We start from the raw sequence: 19744 nt of genomic DNA, 5'->3' as shown, positions 1-19744 counted from the left end.
CATGGCTCACAGCCCTAGCCGCTCCGCGGCATGTGGGATCCTCCTGGACCGGGGCACGAACCCATGTCCCCTGCATCGGCAGGCGGACTCTCAACCACTGCACCACCAGGGAAGCCCCTAAGATCTACTCTTTTAACGACTTTCAAGTATATAATATAATACTGTATTGTTAATTATAGTCACCATGATTCCCAGAACTTATTCATATTATAGCTGAGAGTTTGTACCCTTTGACCAGTATTTCACCATTTCCCCTACCCCACAGCCCTTGGTAACCACCATCCTATGAATTACGCTTTTTAAAAATTCTGCATGTAAGTGAGAACATACAGTATTGTCTTTGTCTGACTTATTTCAGCTAGCATATATGGGCATTTGATTTTGATGCAGATGTTTAAATATTCATTTTGGTGGACTTGTTAAAAAAAAATTATACTCCTAAGAAACTTTCTGTAAGGGTAAGCCATAATGTTAGAATAAAATGCACCTTGTTCACAAAATGCCAGAATTATTAGTCAGTGAGAAAAAATTGGTGGCAGACTATTAGGCTGCTTTCACCTACCTACATAAAAGTGTTTTCTCTAGTAAAAATTTGAAAAAGTTATGAGCAGATGACTATGCTATATGAGCAACAAACTGTAAAGAATAAGCATTTATGAATACTTTACTTTTGTTATCAAATAAAACTTATAGCCAGGTTAATCTGACACATTTAATGTATGCATAATTGTTATTGTGCTGTGAGGTAATTAGGCATAAATGGTAAGTAAGTAGTTCATGTAAATCACTATAACTAGAATTACTTTTACACAGCCAAATCAAGCATTTCCAGAGTCATGGAGGGAGAGAATTAAAGAGTGTGGAGCTACTCTGAAAATCTCTGTTTCCATTAATCAGGTGTATACAGGCAGCCAGGTTTTTTCATCTCTGGGGAGGAGAAACCATAGCCAGAGAGACCTGGGAATTGGGAAGAGGAGTGGGGAACAAAATTCCTTTTCCTTTTCTCCTGCTCTTCACAAAATAATTTTGCTTTTCCCTCATGAGAAATCATTATTTCAAACTTCCTTTTACAACCTATGGTCTTTTATTTGGATACCTCTCCTCACTCTGCCAAGAACAATGCATATAGCAGGTAGAGACGACCTGCGCTGCCTTGAATCCGGCTCATCTAAGGTCTTGGTGCTTTCTGTGATCTGGCTTCTAGCATCTGGAGGCCATGAATAGGATACCTGGAATGCCGGGCTGTGGAATTTTCTCTCAGGAGATGCAGGAGGCCTATTGTCTGGGTCCCTTCAGTTATTTATCCAAAACTAGGCAGTTTGCTGGTTTTTCCTCAGTTCCTCCCTTCTCTCCCCCAGCTAAGGAAGTGAGCACTTATACTCTCCGTTCCTCTTAGAATTGGCATTTCCTATAGGTGAAGTAGGTTGAGCAGTGTGATTTAGGTAAAGCCTCCCTGTTTCCTGGTAATTTATCCTTCAGAACATCATAAGCAACACTGAGTATGAAATAGACATCTATAGCTACAGCTTTATTAAAGACCAGAAATATTTTTAAATGAATATTTTCTTGTATCAAATTTTTATGAAAGCCAAAACAAAAGATTATGTCCTAACCCAATGACGGCATTATTTGTAAGGAAGTGAGTCAAACTGCATTGTTTTTTGAGAACTAACACATGCCAAAGACTCATTTAAAGTCTGAAATTTGAGGGAGTGTAATGGGCCTGCTTCAGTCTCCAGAATAATTAACAAATGTATCCAATTACATTTTAAGTTTTGGCATGGTTCTGAAGGTAAAATTATGCCGTCAACGTAGATGAGAGTGTCTTTTTTTTTTGAGTTTTTTTTCCAGTTTTATTGAGATATATTTGATATATAGCATGGTATAATTAAGGTATAGAGCATACTGATCTGACTTACATGCATAATGAAATGATTACCACATAAGTCCAGTGAATATCCATCATCTCCTGTAGATACAAAATAAAAGAGAAAGAAAAAAATACTTTTTTCTTATGATGAGAACTCTTAGGATTCACTCTCCTAACAACTTCCACATATAACATACATGAGTGTTAATTATATTAATCATGTTGTACATTACATCCCTGTTATTTATCTTATAACTAGAAGTTTGTACTTTTTAGCCACCTTCATCCAGTTCTTCCCCCCCCCACCCCCTTGCCAGATGAGAATGTCTTTTATAAATTCCTTAAAGAAAAGGGGTATAGCCCTATTTTATAATGTCTGAGATAGGAATTTTATCTGTCATTGTCCGCCAAAACTGACTACTTTGGTTATGGCAGCAGAATTATGTAGGCTATAAGGAGGCATTAGAGCCATGGAATCTATGCTGAGATTTTGGTCAGGTCTCTAGATCAGGGGTTGGCAAATATTTTCTGTAAAGGACCATGTAGGAAATCTTTTAGGGTTAGGGGGCCATATGATCTCTGTCATAGCTATTCAGTTCTGCCATTGTAGTCAGAGTAGCCATGGATAATTAAAAAATAAATGTATTCTGATAAATATTTATTTAGAAAAAGAGATGTCAGACTGGATTTAGCCTATAGGCCATAATTTGCCAACCCCTGCTATAGATGGATGACTGCTTCCTGACTAGATTTGAGGGCTGGTGGGAGACCATTAATAGTATTCAAGGTTCTCTTGGAACTGTACTTAGTCTAGCTTTCTAATCTGATTTTTCATTACTTCCCTTTATGTATACCTGCCTCTAGTCAACAGAACTATTCACTGATTTATTATATAGACAAACAGACAAATGGAACAAAATAGGAAGTCTAGGAGATACATGGAGACTTGATATACCATTGAGTTGACACTGAAAATCAGTGGGAAAAAGATGGTCTAGTCAGTAAGCAGGGATGAGACAATTGATGATCTTTGTGAAAAGGAAAATAAAATTAGGTACCTACCTCTCTGAACATAAACATAAATTCCATAGAGTCAGTGTTCTAAGTTTAAAGTGAAATTTTAAAACTTCTTGAAGAAAATATAGAGGGTTATCTTTGTGAACCTGGGGAAAGGAAGACTCTCTTATACAAGATATGAAAGTTTAAATTATAAAGGTAAAGTTGGATACACTTGACTCTACTAAAATTTAAAACTTCTAGTCAACAGTAAGCACCATAGAAAGGTGAAAAGGCAGACCACAGACTGGGAGAAAATATTTGCATCAAAAGTAATTGACTAATAGATTGACTATAATAATTGACTATATATATCTAGAATATATAAAGAACTCCTACCAAAAATAGAAAAAAAAATCAAACAACTTAGTAGAAAAATGGACAAAGAAGAGTCTGTTTTGGGGTGATAACTAGCAGATGCCACAAAAATAGATAAGTAAATCAGAATGTATTTTTTAAAATGGAATGTTGAGATGATAAACTTCAAAATCAGAATTGTTAACTCTGAGCAAGAAGGGCACAAAGGGGGGGCTTCAACTCTATCTAATGTGTTATTAAATTTTGGAATGAATATTTCAAAATATAAAGATTTGATAAAGCTGAGTGGCAGGTAACCAGGTATTCAATATTTTTTCCAATTTAGCGTGTTTATAATATTCCATAATAAAAGTATTTTTAAGTGTAACTGAGATATTTCAACAGGTTAGTTGATTTAAGAAAATAATTTTGAGGAAATTATAACTTTTCCTGATAATATAATTCTAGACTCTACTAGTTCAGCATTTGCTTTTTACAAATAGACTGAGTGAGGAAGGGGTATTATTAGCTCAAAAAGTACTCAGCAAGACACAGGGAATATCTTAGTAAGAGGTTTTTAGGGATGAAACTTCTTTCCTCTTTCTGGAATCTCATGAGCTGAGTTTTCTTGGCCTTAAATCTTTTTCATGAATGCCAGATGTTTCTGAGTTCTATGTACATTGGACTTAATCTTACCCCATGTTCAGCAGAGTTTGTCTTTTCCAGGTAATGTGTCCATTTTACATATTGGGGAAATAATTAGCCAAGTGTCTTCTTGTCCTTTAGGAGATTAATACATCTTCAGGGTGAGCACTGGGGAAAGAAGTTCTATTGTGTAGCTGGGAAAAGCAAATGATTTTTCGTTTTACAGAAAAATTTATCATGCTTAGCTAGAAAATGTATCTCTTTGTTTATCAGAACGCCTGGAATTATCATATATAAATTCAGTTCAACAACAACAAGAAGAGTTGGTCCTCACTATGTACTAGGCTCCATGGAGCCAAGGATACAGGTGTAATTAAGGTTAATGTTTTGTGATTTCAGTGATACCTTATTCAGTGGAAGAAATGGTCATAAACAGCTGTTTATAACTCAGTGAATTAAGTACAAAAATTCATATGGGTGTAAAATGCATATGGGGACAGTCTTTGAAAACCCACTCTAAATAAAAGGATTTTAATTTATTTTATTCCATATTATTGCTTCACTTGAGACTTCTAATTCTGTTTCTCATAAAGAAATTTTATGAATCAAATTACTATTCATTTACTCTTGAAGGACAAGGTTCTAAGGATATACATCAAAATTAACAACATAAATCCCATAAAAAATATATGCTGGGCTTCCCTGGTGGTGCAGTGGTTAAGAATCCGCCTGCCGATGCAGGGGACACGGATTCAAGCCCTGGGCTGGGAAGATCCCACACACCGTGGAGCAGCTGTGCCTGTGCGCCACAGCTACTGAGCCTGTGCTCTAGAGCCTGCGAGCCACAACTACTGAGCACGCATGCCAAAACTACTGAAGCCCGTGCGCCTAGAGCCTGTGCTCCGCAACAAGAGAAGCCACTGCAATGAGAAGCGTGCGCACTGCAATGAAGAGTAGCCCCGGGGCTTCCCTGGTGGCTCAGTAGTTGAGAGTCCGCCTGCCGATGCAGGGGACAGGGGTTTGTGTCCCAGTCTGGGAAGATCCCACATGCTGTGGAGCGGCTGGGCCCGTGAGCCATGGCCGCTGAGCCTGTGTGTCCGGAGCCTGTGCTCTGCGACGGGAGAGGCCACAGCAGTGAGAGGCCCGCATACCGCAAAAAAAAAAAAAAAAAAAAAGAGAATAATAAAATGTAAATAATGCACTCAAGATTAATATTTAAATAAACTTTGTAAAACATTTCTGAGAATTATTATTCTATAAAGCTTCCATTTGTGCAAAAGTATATCACTTAAATAACAGCAGTTTTTGAAACTAAAATTGAGAAATCAAAATTACGTTTGAAGAGAGACAAAAAAAAAAAAGGTCTCAAGTTTCTTCTCAGATTCAGAATGTTCAGTAGTAGGCTTGTGTGAAGACTGAATCAACCCTAAAGATAATTCTTTATTTATTTCAGGATGTGGGAATGGTGGGGGGAAATCCAGCACATAAGAGAGGAAGATCAGGATGGATAGACAGGAGACTAGAAAAATCCCTTGGCAGAAAATATTTATGAAGAAGGAAAACAGGTCTCTATTTTAAGGCTTGTTCACTTGGATCCACTGGCAACAAGGACATGGAGGAAGAAGTAGGGAAGAAAGCATGCTGCTAAAGGTGAGAATCTGAGTAAAGGGCAGGGGAAAGACCTCTTTTCAGATATAGGCCTACCCTTTGGTGAAGGGCATTGCTTTATTTGGAAAAGCCATAGGATGTGGTAGATTTTGATTTCTGTTCTAGTGATTTCATTCTCCTTATAAAGTTACCAGTCAATTAATCTAGTTCTAAATTATTTAGATTTTTTTTTCAGTTGTTTTTCCATAAATCTATTTAAGCCTGAAGCTCGGAGTTCTTCACCAGTTGCCTCCACATTTGCTGTTCCTAAAGATTCTCTATGAAGTTGGCACTTCTTAAGGATAACTCTAAGCAGCTATATTGTCTTTTAACAATATTAAACTTCTCAGGAGTTACATATTTGCCTTCAATTAGTTTTTTTAAGTTGAATAGTAATTCTGATTTTGCTTTATACAGTTTCTTTTTTTAAAAAAATATTTATTTATTTATTTTGGCGGCACCGGGTCTTAGTAGCAGCATGTGGGATCTTCAGTTGCGGCATGCGGACTTTTTGGTTGTGGCATGTGAACTCTTAGTTGCAGCACACATGTGGGATCTAGTTCCCGGACCAGGGATCAAACCCAGGCCCCCTGCGTTCAGAGCACGGAGTCTTACCCACTGGACTATGAGGGAAGTCCTTATAATTGGTTTTTAACTGAGTGAAAACCTCTATTTAGAAACAAGAGCACTATAAAGAAAAACTGAGCAATTCCAATCCATGCCATCATCTTCAATGGAGATGTGCAGATATTAGGACCTGAACACTGAACACACATTTCAGGCCACACTGCCACAGCCATGTACAGCTTCTCCAGGAGAAGCGTGAAGCATAGCTCCAAGGTAATCCATAGTCCCTTCATGGCAGTGAAGACCACCATAGAGCTGCCTTCAGTTACCTTTGCCCTGATGAACCACAAAAAGCCCCCACAAGTATTTCTCTGTGAACCACACTTCCACCTGGCAAGGGTGGCTTGTCAGCAGAGCAGGTAATAGGTAGTGTTGTCTTTTCCTCCAGTTTCCTCCCATTCAATGCATTCTCCACACTGTATCAATAATGATATTTCTAATGGATAATCTGATTGGACCATTCTCCTGCTTAAGACTTCTCAGTGCCCTCTAGAGAAAGTACAAACTCATTAGCAAGTTCTACAGGGTCCTTGAGAGCCTGCCTGGTCCCTGTCTCTTGCTGGCCTCATCTGTCTTTGTTCTCTGCTGACAATAAAAGCAGCAGCTGTGACAAGCTACTTGAAGATTGTTAGACAAGACTGGGGCCTTCTCTTGCCTTTGGGTCTTTGTTAAGGCTGCCTGTCCCCCCATCCTTTTACTGTAGCCCGTCTCACATGGCCCACCTGGTGACCACTTGCTCCTTTAGTAAATACCATGTCATTGTTTTCTGGATCTTGTAGGTCTGCAGAACTTAGCTCACTGCCTGATACAAAGTAGGTGATCAATGCTCAATCCATGTTTCTGGAATAAATGAAAAAAACCTGAAGATTTGAATGAATAACAAAGCAATCACTGAAGATTCACAAAATAATTCTCTGCTGACTCTGAAGGCAGTTGTCCTGGTGGCTGTGAGCCTATCCATATGTCTGTGTGAGAGCATAGGTGTCTCTGTCAGTTTTTTTGTTTTTTTTAAAAAATTAATTAATTTATTTATTGGTTGCATTGGGTCCTCGTTGCTGTGCACGGGCTTTCTCTAGTTGCGGTGAGCAGGGGCTACTCTTCGTTGTGGTACGTGGGCTTCTCATTGTCATGGCTTCTCTTGTTCCGGAGCATGGGCTCTAGGCACATAGGCTTCAGTAGTTCTGGCACATGGGCTCAGTAGTTGTGGCTTGCGGGCTCTAGAGCGCAGGCTCAGTAGTTGTGGTGCACGGGCTTAGTTGCTCTGTGGCATGTGGGATCTTCCCAGACCAGGGCTCAAACCCGTGTCTCCTGCATTGGCAGGCGGATTCTTAACCATTGCGCCACCAGGGAAGCCCTCTGTGAGTTTTTATATTCACTTGCTTCTCTGTGGACATGTTTGTGTTCTCATTTCCTCCATAGTGTCAGTTCTTTGAAAATCCAGGAGAAGCCTGGAAGGCCACTTTAATCCCTCAAATTCAGAACCTCAACTAGGTTCAGACTGAGGAATATTTTCCACATCCTTCTTTTGATAAACTCCAGGTAGGTTTGAGAATTATGCTTAAGTCCTGGATATCCCTCTGAACAAGTGGTGGACTGGAGTAGGTCACACCTAGCTTATCTTCACCTAAGCTAGTCCAGAATTCGAATATCAGGAGTGAGTGAACTGGAAGGATTTGCTGGAGAAATTGCCTCCTGTCATTTGTCTCCCACTGACACACATAGGCACTTAGAAATGCTTGTTGCTTGAATGCATGCAACATTAAAAAGTCATTTGCATCTTCAAATTCTGTTATAATCAGAAATTGAGCCATTTCTTATGCTAGTTGTAGAGGTTTAAACTCTGCCCCCCACACTTGTTTATTATTTAGGTACTTAAAAGGCTTAATTATACTAGTAAACTGAACAAATTGGTGTACTTTAGGTTACAAGGGTTCTTTTGCAAATCAGCTGATGGTATTTAAAAAAAGATTTTCATTTAAAGAGAATTTGTGGGTGCTAACATATAGTTCAGTTCTTTAGCTTTAATGATCGTCTTAGAAACCTGAAGTGATCTACTTTTATTAAACAGTGGTCTGTGTTGAGAATGATATAATGCTTGTTTTTAAAAGATGTAATTATGCTCAGTATTCCAGCTGGAATCACTGTCTATCATTTTAGGAGTTAGTAATGGAATGGTGAGGGGAGTAGGGAGAAACAGGAAAAGGAGTATTCCTACATTTTAAACAAATGAAACCAACTCTTTATTTTAAAGCATCACCCTTATTATCTAATTGTCCTAATGGAAATTATACTTGACTAGCAGGTAGACAGTAACCCAGAAAGGTGGAGGACATGCTGTTTTAATTTATAACTTTGATGAGAATCACCTTGGATTTTTTTTTTTTTTTTTTTTTTGCGGTACACGGGCCTCTCACTGTTGTGGCCTCTCCTGTTGTGGAGCACAGGCTCCGGACGCGCAGGCTCAGCGGCCATGGCTCACGGGCCCAGCCGCTCCACGGCATGTGGGATCTTCCCAGACCGGGGCACGAACCCGTGTCCCCTGCATCGGCAGGCAGACTCTCAACCATTGCGCCACCAGGGAAGCCCACCTGGGATTATTTTTAATGCTAGAATTTTAATATCATAAGGAACAAAGGATAAAGTTAGAATGATTAAATCAAAATATTTGGAATGATGGATGGCAAATGTTTACTTTGCAGAAGTTAAAGGAATAGTTTTGAAAGCAATTGTCTAAAATGCAAATATGTAGATATTTTAGAATAATTTTAGACTTAGTTCAAAAGTAAAAGTAATACAGTAATTAATCACCTTACCAGATTTTGTTTTGTTTTTCACAACTTTTTATTTTGAAAAATTTCAACAGTACACTTAAAACCACTAATGGTTAACATTTTGCCACATTTGTTTTCTTTTTTTCTCTCTCTCTCTCAATATTTTTTCTTTAATCATCTGAAAGTAAGTTGTAATATCATAACACTTGACCTCTAAAAACATCATTATGTATCTCCTAACAAGGACCTTTTCCTGAATAACTATATTACCATTATCATACCCAAGAAACTTAACATTGATGTAATGATATCTAAAATAGGGCCACCCGATTTAGCAAACAAAAATACAGGATGTCCAGATAAACCTGAATTTCAGATAAATAATGAATAGTTTTTTAGTGTATATAGGTACCATGCAATATTTAGGACATACATGCACTAAAAAATCATTTGATATCAGTGTGAAATTCAAATTTACCTGGCATCCTGTATTTTATCTGGCAATCCTAAATATGAAGCCCATATTCAGATTTCTTCAGTTGTCCCCCAAATGTTCTTTTAACTGTGTGTGTTTGAATCCAGTAATCATGCTTTACATTTGACTTTGTCTAATAAAATTTTGATAGAATAATTATCAGATATTTACTTTAAAAATTATAGTCCTCACGTTCAAAAGATTCTCTATGTGGAAGTGGGCTTTTATGTATATAAAATTCAAATCATAAAATTTTTACTAAATTTAGTGGTTTGGGGTGCATCACTAAATGCATAACAACTAGGACCCCAAACACTTGTGACATCAGCACATTTCCTTATTGGACAATTGGCAATTTATTCATATCATTTAAAAAAATTTTAAAGACATTTTTCTGATAGCTGCTTTTCTTATTATCCTCCCTTTTGATTTAGTATATAGTATTGTAATACTTATTACAGTAAGTCTCCTAAACTTGACATACTCTCTTGACTAGATACCTATGAGTTTAGTTTGTTTTTTTTTAGATTCCACATATAAGTGAGTTCATACACTGTCTTTCTCTGTCTGATTTATTTCTCATAGCATAATGTCCTCAGTGTCCATCAATTTGTCACAAATGTGGATTTCTTTCTTTTTTAATGGTTGAATAATTTACATTGTGTGTGTGTATAACACTTGTTTCCATGTTTTGGCTATTGTAAATGATGCTGCAATGAGAAAGGAGTTGCAGATATCTTTTTGAGCTAGTGTTTTCATTTGGATAAATTTCCAGAAGTGGAATTGCTAGATCATATGGTAGCTCTATTTTTAACTTTTTGAGGAACCTCCATACTGTTTTCCATAGTGGCTGCACCAATTTACATTCCTACCAACAGTGCATGAGGGTTCCCTTTCTCCACATCCTCACCAACACTTATTTCTTGTTTTTTTGGTAATAGCCATTCTAACAGATGTGAGATGATATCTCATTGTGGTTTTGATTTCATTTCCTGATGATTAGTGATGTTGAGCATCTTTTCACATGCCTTTTAGCCATGTGTATGACTTCTTTGGAAAGAATGTCTGTTCAGATTTTCTGACCATCTTTTAATTGGATCGTTTTCTTGCTGTTGAGTTGTATGAGTTCTTTGTGTATTTTAGATACTAAAATATCACATATGATTTGAAAATATTTTTTCTCATTTGGTAGGTTGCCTTTTCATTTTGTTGATTGTTTCTTTTGCTTTTTAGTTTGATAAAGTCTCATTTGTTTATTTTTGCTTTTGTTGCCTTTACTTTTGATATCAAATCCAAAAAGTCATTGCTAAGACCAGTGTCAAGCAGCTCACCACCTGTGTTTTCTTTTAGGAGTTTTATGGTTTCAGGTCTTACGTTCAAGTCTATAATCCATTTTGAGTTGGTTTTTGTGTATGATATAAGTAGTGGTCCAGTTTCATTTTTTTTTTCATGTGGCTGTCCAGTTTTCCCAACACCGTTTATTGAAGAAACTATCCTTGAATCTTGGCTCCTTTATATACCCTTGGCTCCTTTGTATACCCTTGGCTCCTTTGATATAAATTAATTAATCATATATGTGTGGATTTATTTCTGGGCTCTCTGTTCTGTTCCATTGATCTGTGTGTCTTTTTTAATACCAGTACCATACTGTTTTGATTACTATAGCTCTCTCTTGAGAATAGATACTTTCAGATACTTTTATAAATACTTATATCAAACCATTAAAATGGCCTAGTAAAATATATTATGACATCAGTTAGAATGCTTTCAGTTGCGAATAACAGAAAACCCAACTAAATTAGGTTAAATAATACAAGTAATCATTGGCTCATGTAGAAGTCCAGGGATAAGTATGCTTCAGGTGCAGTGTATTAGGCCCCTGACTCTATTACTTACTTGGAGATCTTCTTGATCTTGCCCTCTTGATTATTTTGGCTTTGTGTTCAGCTTGGCTTATCTCAAAGTAGCAAACTAGCATCACATCTACACAGCATACTGCCCAGAAGACTAGAGCTTCTCTTTCACCTAGAGTTGAACAACAGAACTCTGCTTGACTGGACTTAGTCATAAGCTCACCCTTGAACCCCTCATCCGGTTGTGGAGGATAGAGCTGGGAGTGGGATCATTCTCACCTAAAGGACATGGCTACTGCACAGGTATAGAAGATTGTTGAGAACAATCTGAAAGCCCTGAGGCGTGTCCCTCCATTTTGTCAACAAATCTGTTTCGCTGGTTAGTTCACTCTTCTCTGTAACGATTCTCTAGAGCCTTCTTAGCTCCCTTCAAGCTGAACTACACTTCCCCTATCACTTTCAGCAAATGTCTACATCTTTATAAAGAGAAAACAGAAGGCATTGGGTTGGACCTACTTCCACTTCCTATGTGAAATTGCAATCCCAGAAGTCTGGGTGGACGTGAGGGAATGTGAGGGAAAGTCAGTATCTTAGTATGAGATTTTTCTATTTTTAGCTATCCTTCCATCATTTATTTCTAATTTTATTCCATTTTGGTTGGACTACAGTGATTCTTTGGAGTTTATTGAGGTTTCCTTTATGGCTTGGAATATGCACAGTATTTGAAAATGTGCTCCATGTTCTTGAATGTATTCTTGATTTGTTTGGTAGAGTTTGTATAGATATAAAATAGCTTAAGTGCACATTAATGTTGTTCAGATCTTTGAGAAGGGTGTGTCAAAGGGTGCGATGTTTCTTCTTAGTGGTCCATAGGTTTGGATAGAAGCAGGTATCAGTACATGAAGTTTACAGTCTTCAGCATGAGTGAGTGGGCCTTGTGATTAGGTGTGCAGAGGTGGGCAGTGAGTGGGAACTCCCCAGTGCCGTGTCCTGCACCTAACAGATAAGGAAATGGCTGGTTGTAGAGTTGATGTGGCTTACCCAGAGTCACATAGCTAATAAGTAGCCGAACCAGAATTTGTACCCAGATCTTTTGAGTTCAACTCTAATACTCTTTCCTTATATCTTTTATGCTTAGTGGAGGTAGGTGATAGCTTTCCACTGTCTTCCAACATCATCCTTAAGCTTACCATCTGCACAATCTGTAATACAGTATCACTGGATCCTTATCAAAAACACATTAGAGAAGGTGTCATCATCCTACTTCACAAATTCCCTAAGATATAAGTAACATGACAAATCTTACAACTGGTCACTAGAGAAACTTATTCATGTTCAGATCTTCAAGTCTTTGTCTAGTCAGTGTTAAGTAGGTGTATTTTAGAGGTTGGGCGTGTATCAGAGCGCTGTCAGGAAACTGTTCACAGCACTTTAAAGACTGAATCAAGAGATGACTTAGAGAGTCATGGGCAGGGCAGACCTAAGGCAGCAAACAAAGGATGGAGGAGTGAAGGAGGAGCCTGCAGAGAGCTGTAGCTGTGGCATGAGGACCTAATGATTATGGAGGGATGCAGCTCTGCTAGAGACACAGCACTGAAGCAGGGAAGCAACGGGAGAGAATGACCCGGATTTCTCTCCACCCCCTCCCTCCTATCTCCTGCAAGTAGTGCCTCCCAGGGACTGAACCCAGCTAGCAGCCAGCCAGCAAGGTTGCCCCCAGGGTAGAGAGCAGGATGAAGGAGGCTTGTGGAGGATGGGAGCACATGTAGAACCCCAGCACCCAGGAACTATGCCAGGGTGGAGTGCTCTGAGACATAGGAACACATTACAGGAAATTAAAACATTGGGAAAGGAAATTTAATGGACCTGAAAAATAGGGTAAATTGTGAGAAAATGTAAATTAGGAGCATGTAAATTATGTGGGTGCCTGTGTCGTTATTTTGAAGAAAACTGTGTGAACCTAACTCTCCCTGAATTGACCACTATGAATAAAGAATTAAAAAACTTCTTTAGAATCCATTTTACAGCCTTCTAAATAGTCTTACTGTTCTCCATTCAATCCTCTGATTTTCCCCTTAAAATATAGAGTTTTAAATCCTTTGAAATAATTTCAATAATTTTTGGAAGACTGAAATTTTACGAGGAGAAAACTAACCTGCCTCTCCAAGTGAAAATACTTGGTGTGTATATAACATAGTTTAGATAGATGATGTCTAACATTTATTGTTAGAGGATTATCCATTGTGTTTATCAATTTATTTGGAGTAAAATCTGCTTCTTAAACAGTATTTATGCCATACGAGATATTTGTGATCTCAGATGTTTGAGAATCTTTTCCTTTGATACTCTATAACCATATCTCTTTATCATCTTCTAAATATTGCCATAAAATATAATATAATATAAATTATATATGTAATAGATAATGTACTGTAATATTTGCCAAAGTGCTCTTTCAAAAATACGTTGAGTTTGGGTAAAACAGAAGATAGGCCCAAGTGATTTTTTTTTTTTTTTTTTTAGCAGCATTGAGCTCTTCCCATGTCATCTTTTTCCCCCACCTTTGTTAAATTTTTGGCTTGAACTTCATTGGTTCAGCATATGTTGATTATATCATGACTAGATCCCGGACTGTTTCTACAAAATGTGATGTGAAGAATTGCTATAACATTTCCAGTTACCTTATGCAAAAAGTTGCTTTCAAAAGATTTCTAATACATAGAATATACTTAGAGATTATTAGGTTGTATATAAGTTTTCTAATTTGAAGCTGTTCTAAAATTATTGAGGAGCATGATGCTTTTTTTTCTGGCAAATTGAAAATAGAATAACCAATGTACAAGAATGGTTCACATAAGATATTACACCAAGACAAATTAAGAGGTTTTGGCAGGAGTGGCATCTGTTTTCAGTTGAGATTTAAGAATAGATCGAGAGTTAATGTGCAGAGGAACACAGGGAAGGCATATCCACCTGGCAGAATCAAAGCAAAGAAGATCCTTTTGCCTAAACCATGGTGAAGGTTCTTTTGGAAGGGGCGTGCTAGAGTCAGAGGCTGGATTTATAGAGAAAGCTGAGGGACAGGAAAGCGAGAGAGGTTTCTGAGGCATGCTGGAGTGAATCCACAGATTAAAAAACAAAAGCATTAGGTAGTGGATCCTGAAGTCTAGCTTTTGAAAACGTTCTCTGTCAAAACATTGACTGCTCTGGTTGGTGCTAAGGGGCATGACCTTCGCTTCCTTCTGCCTTTGCCCTTTCTGGACTCTCAGCTCTGGCTCACCTTGGTTTTTGCACAGGTGTCTAGGAACTGTCATACAGTTTGAAGGTTACTCTTCTAAGTGGAGCAAAATTCAGGAAGGTAATTTGGGTTGATAATAATATCAGGCAAAGAGAAGTTCCATTTTGTTTCTTCCTCTGAGGCCTCCATCCTCCTGTTTTAGTCTGGACTTGATTGCTTTCTTGTCCTGCTTGTGCCACTGTGGTTCTAGAGAGCAGCCCTCCATCTTACCAGGGCATTCTCCCCAGGATCCTCTGTGTTTCATGGAGCCTAGGTGTTCCTATTTCTGTTGCGGAGGGTTTTTTGAGACCCTGTATGTATGGAATGTCAGTTTCCCATTTTCACACTTGATGGATAGATTGGATGGATTAGATTGGAAATCACTGCCCCTCAAACTTCATTCAAGTTTTTATCGGTTGTTTGTGACCTGTCTCCAGCCACCCGCTCCCCACCACCTTTCCCCCTGAACGCCCACCCCACTGCCACCTAGGACGTTTGTAGGATTTCCTTTATATCCCTGGTGTCTGAAATTTCAGGATTATGACTTGGTATGGGTCTTATTTCCCTCATTGTGTTGGACACTTATATAATCTGTCCTCCCAATCTTGAAATTTCGTCCTTCAGATCTGAGAAAATCTTAGGTAATTTCTTCCTCTCTTTTTTCTCTATTTTCTCTTTCTGGAATTCCTTTTGGTCAGATATTGGACCTCCTGAATTAATCCTGTAATTTTCTTATATTTTCCATCTTTCATTGTTTATTTGTTGTATTTCTTTAACATTTCCTCAAGCTTATCTTCTAATCCCTTTTCTGGAATTTTGTTTCTGCTACCATATGTTAAATTTCAAAGTACTCTCTTTTGTTCTTAATATTCCTTTTAAAAATTGCATTTTGTTCCTGCTTTATAGTTTTAATAACTTCTTTTATTTTCCTCAGCATATTAATTATATTGGTTACAGTTTTATTTCAAAGTTTCCTTTTGCTGTCTGTGTAGTCTCTGTTTCCTTGGAGTTTTTTGCCCGCTGTATATTTGCTGTGGTCTCCAACTTTCATAACGGGAGTTTTTCTGTTTTTTTTTCAAATTTCTGTTGATTCTTGGCTGTCAATTCATTTTAGAGTCTTTTCAGATACTAATGAACTGATTGAAGGCTCCATCTTAAGAGGTTTGTTGACTAGTATGCTTTACTGTAAGGTGATCTGATAGGGATCCAGTTCTTTCTTTGGGAGAAACCCACACTAGGTGCCTTTGGGCCTTTATTTCTGGAAACCATTCACTTTCTTCAGAAAAAGTCTTCTGATCTCTTGTTTGCTGGGAATGACCTAGGCTGTCATTGTTTGGGGAGCCCATTTGGGAAAGAGGGGGAAGATTACATGGTTAGTAAATTGTGAAGTGGATGTAAACTTAAGTTGTGTGACTTCAGAGACTTGCTCTGAGCTATTATGATTCTTGCCTCCTATATTAAAACCTAAGTGGGGCTTCATAGCCTTTTATATCAAGTTTTTTGTACTTATTGTGTACAGTAGCCCATTTCAGTCCTGTATATATAGCACGGTTAGGAACACTATGTATATGATGATATTCGATTATTTCCATGTTGGAGATTTATAATTTGTTCTTAATTTGCAGCTTTTTTCAAGGAGCAAACCTCCAAGGGGCCTGTATGTTTATGGAGATGTTGGTAAGTGTGTTAAAATAAGTTTTAAGTGGTCCAAACAAAAAGTTTCCCAGCTTTCACTCAGGGATAACTTCCATTTCTATCCCTCAGTACACTACCAGCAGGAACAGGATGAGGTGAGGTAAAATAGGAGAGAGGAGAGGAGTGCAGTTATCTTAGTTTTTACTTTTATTTCTCATAGGGTGACTGCAGTTGAAGGCAGGATTAGTTAGCATGTTAGGGTGCAAACATTATTTAATGTATAAAGTCAGTTGATCTCAGGGAAGGAAGTCATTTCCAGATAGGTTATTAGATAAACCAGAATCTCATTGCTCAGTGCTATTTGACTCAGGTTAATAACTTAAAAAAAATAAGCTGTTCGTTTTTACTTTTTTTAAAAAATAAATTTATTTACTTACTTATTTTGGCTGCGTTGGGTCTTCGTTGCTGTGCGCAGACTATCTCTAGTTGCGGCGAGCAGGGGCTACTCTTCGTTGCGGTGCACAGGCTTCTCATTGCGGTGGCTTCTCTTGTTGAGGAGCACGGGCTCTAGGCGCATGGGCTTCAGTAGTTGTGGTGCTCGGGCTCAGTAGATGTGGCTCGCGGGCTCTAGAGTGCAGGCCCAGTAGTTGTGGCGCACGGGCTTAGTTGCTCCGAGGCACGTGGGATCTTCCCGGACCAGGACTCAAACCCGTGTCCCCTGCATTGGCAGGCGGTTTATTAACCACTGCGCCACCAGGGAAGTCCCTGAGTAGACGTTCTTAACATATGAGTGGTAACATTTCCTTGGTCATGCACTGGCACAAAGACTCACATTTTCTTGGAAACCTTATGAGCTGTCACTTACTTTCTGGATTTTCCTAATCAGTTAATGTCTTTCTTCTTCCCTGACTTCATTCTTGCTGAAGTTGTCTGTTTCTGGTTTCTATTTCCTTCAATCAAATCTTTTTCTCCAGTTTTAAACCTCTCCCTGGTTACCCACCTTCACTGATGTCATGAAGGTGGCTCCTCCTTCCTGTGACCTTATGGCTTGTCCTTCAGTTCTTTACATACTCAAAATGCACATTTAATGTAACGAGATCAACAAATTTGCATTGTGAGGAAGTGGTGGCAGAGGTTCGTTATCTTAATAAGAATTTTAGGGTAAGAAAAATAATAGAAGTTGAATAAGTAGTTATACTGCCTTAAAGATCAAAATGTTCTTTTCTGAGTCCTCCCTCTTCTTCTGATTTGTTTACTAATGCCTCTAAATGCCTGTTTTACATTTATAGATTTAGCAAATCTAATAAAAAGGGAATTAGTATTTAAAAAGTGAATGATAGAGATTCTTCAAACTTGCAGATTTTAAAAATGTGAAAGAAGCTCAAACTATTCTTTTTCTTAGTTCATTGGCTAATTGGTATTTTTGAGACCAATGTATGCTTCTTATTTAGAATCTAATTTATACCAGGTACTTGAGCAGTATTGTGTATCTGCACCTTTGGGCACTGCTAGCAGATCTCATTCTGTTGTCATCTCTTATTTTTTGCCTCTTTGGAGAACGTTTACTTCCTATACCTTCACTTTCATGTTCTGTCATTGCTAAAATCTGCATCTTTGTTTCTGTTGTTACCTTAACCACTTAACCATAAATGGAGATGGTTAGTAAGGCACAACTGTTTCCACTTCTACAAAAGGACTTAAAAAAATAAAAACAACAACTATGAAAGTTGTTGGATTTTTAGTTTGGAAAATACAGCCATATTCTAACGAATTGAAGGAGGTACAATAAATGTAATTTATCTGAATGTTTGAAGGGATTAGAAAAGATGTGTAACATGGGATATTCACATAGGCTGGGTGTGTGGCAATCTTTGGCTAGGAACATCTTCATAATGTAGAGAGGGGAAGAGAAACGAATTCTGAAATAGGAAGTGAGATGAACATTTTGGTGGCCATACTCAGTTTAGTTTAGAATACTTACAAAATAGGTAATAAAAGATAGGTCAAATTCTCATTTTGGGGGGGCTCGCTGGCTGGGAGAATAGCCTCGTAATACCTTTACAAGCTCTTATTCTTTATTATTTTTCTTTTTTAGACTTGGGAAACAGATATTAAATTTTAAAGAGACTTGGTGGAAAAGAGATGTCTGTTTCATAGCATCCCTTTCCCTCTCCTTATTCCTGCCCTTGGCTTGGACTCTGTCATGCCCACTTCACTCTACTCTGTCTTCATAGGTATGTTGAGATGATTGACTCAGATGGACCCTCAATACGGGAACCCCAGGAGCATTGATATCATCATGGTTCAATCTTGAAATGTTTTCATTAATAAAATGCTTATCATATCTCATGCAGAAGTCAAAAGCTGCAGTAGTAGTATTTTGTGGCTTCATTCTTACCCTACAGCTGGCTTTCTTACAACAAGGTTTCAGCTCTAAACTAGCAGAATGAGTGGTTATGGCAGGGTTAGTGATTTCTCCCGTACATTAGAAGAGAATAAGTACATTTTTGTTTGTCAGTCCCTTTTTTGCTGTCTCCTGGTTTAACCTTACCTGTTCCACATTGATAATTTCACCAGTGGAAAGCTAGACTGTTCTTAAGGTTAGGGGTTGGAAAGCAAAATTCTTCTTGGGTGGGAGGCAGTGGTGGAGGATACCACTTCCAGCTCCTTCTGCAGGAGGTCAGCTGTGAAAAGGGCACCACTAGAGGGGGCTCTCGAGTAGTCATTTTTTGGCTTCCCAACTATAGGCTTAAAAGTTAGAATTTAAAAGATTTTTAGGTTTTATAAATGACTCCCCTAGTAAGAATCTTATCCTGAGAAAATTACAAGGTTTTATTTAGGATTCTGTAGAGACCAAAGAAAAATTATGAAGCAGGTGAAATTTAGTGCTGGTGTCTTCCCTCCTTTTTTCCAACATCTGTCCTCATTCTTCCAGTCACTTGACAAATGCTTGTTGAGCACTTGCCTTGTGCCAGGCAGTCTGTTGTTTCTGGAAACGTAATGGTGAATAAAAGCAGATACAGCCTTTGCTCACTCAAAGCTTACAAACTGTGGCAATGGCTTTGAAACATTTTTAAACATGACTCACAGTAAGTAATATATTTTACATCCTGAGGTAGTATATGCTTGGGTGTGTGCACACCACACACATATATATACATACATACTTATAAACATCTTTGTCCTGTAAGATTTCCTACAACTTGGATTTTGCTGATGCATCTCTGTGGTGTGATGTGAGTCCTCCAACTTTGTCTTTTTCAAGATTATTTTGGCAATTCTGTGGCCTTTGCATTTCCATGTTCATTTTAGAATAAGCTTGTTCATTTCTTTAAAAAAAATCTGGGGATTTTGATTGGGATTATGTTGAAGCTATAGAGCAATGTCTACAGAGAATTGATAACTTAAGATATTGAGTATTCCAATCTATGAGCGTGGTATATTTCTTCATTTAAAAATATCTTATTTATTTATTTATTTTTGGCTGCGTTGGGTCTCCGTTGCTGCACACGGGCTTTCTCTAGTTGCGGCGAGTGGGGCCAACTCTTCGCTGCAGTACGCGGGCTTCTCCTTGCGGTGGCTTCTCTTGTT

At 38.1% G+C, this 19744-nt stretch overlaps 1 protein-coding gene across 9 annotated transcripts in view; it reads left to right on the top strand.

The window, feature by feature from the left end:
- Positions 1–19744, top strand: part of AFG1L (AFG1 like ATPase) — a 214642-nt gene that overhangs the window by 55403 nt on the left and 139495 nt on the right. For all 9 annotated transcript variants that reach the window (XM_049695305.1, XM_033418719.2, XM_049695303.1 and 6 more), the window contains exon 3: positions 16144–16195. In XM_049695305.1, the coding sequence (XP_049551262.1) occupies positions 16144–16195 (52 nt within the window). The remainder of the gene's footprint in view (positions 1–16143; positions 16196–19744) is intronic.

Source organism: Orcinus orca, chromosome 12 (assembly GCF_937001465.1).
Source record: "Orcinus orca chromosome 12, mOrcOrc1.1, whole genome shotgun sequence".
NCBI lineage: Eukaryota > Metazoa > Chordata > Mammalia > Artiodactyla > Delphinidae > Orcinus > Orcinus orca.
This window is presented reverse-complemented; position numbering and strand designations above follow the sequence as displayed.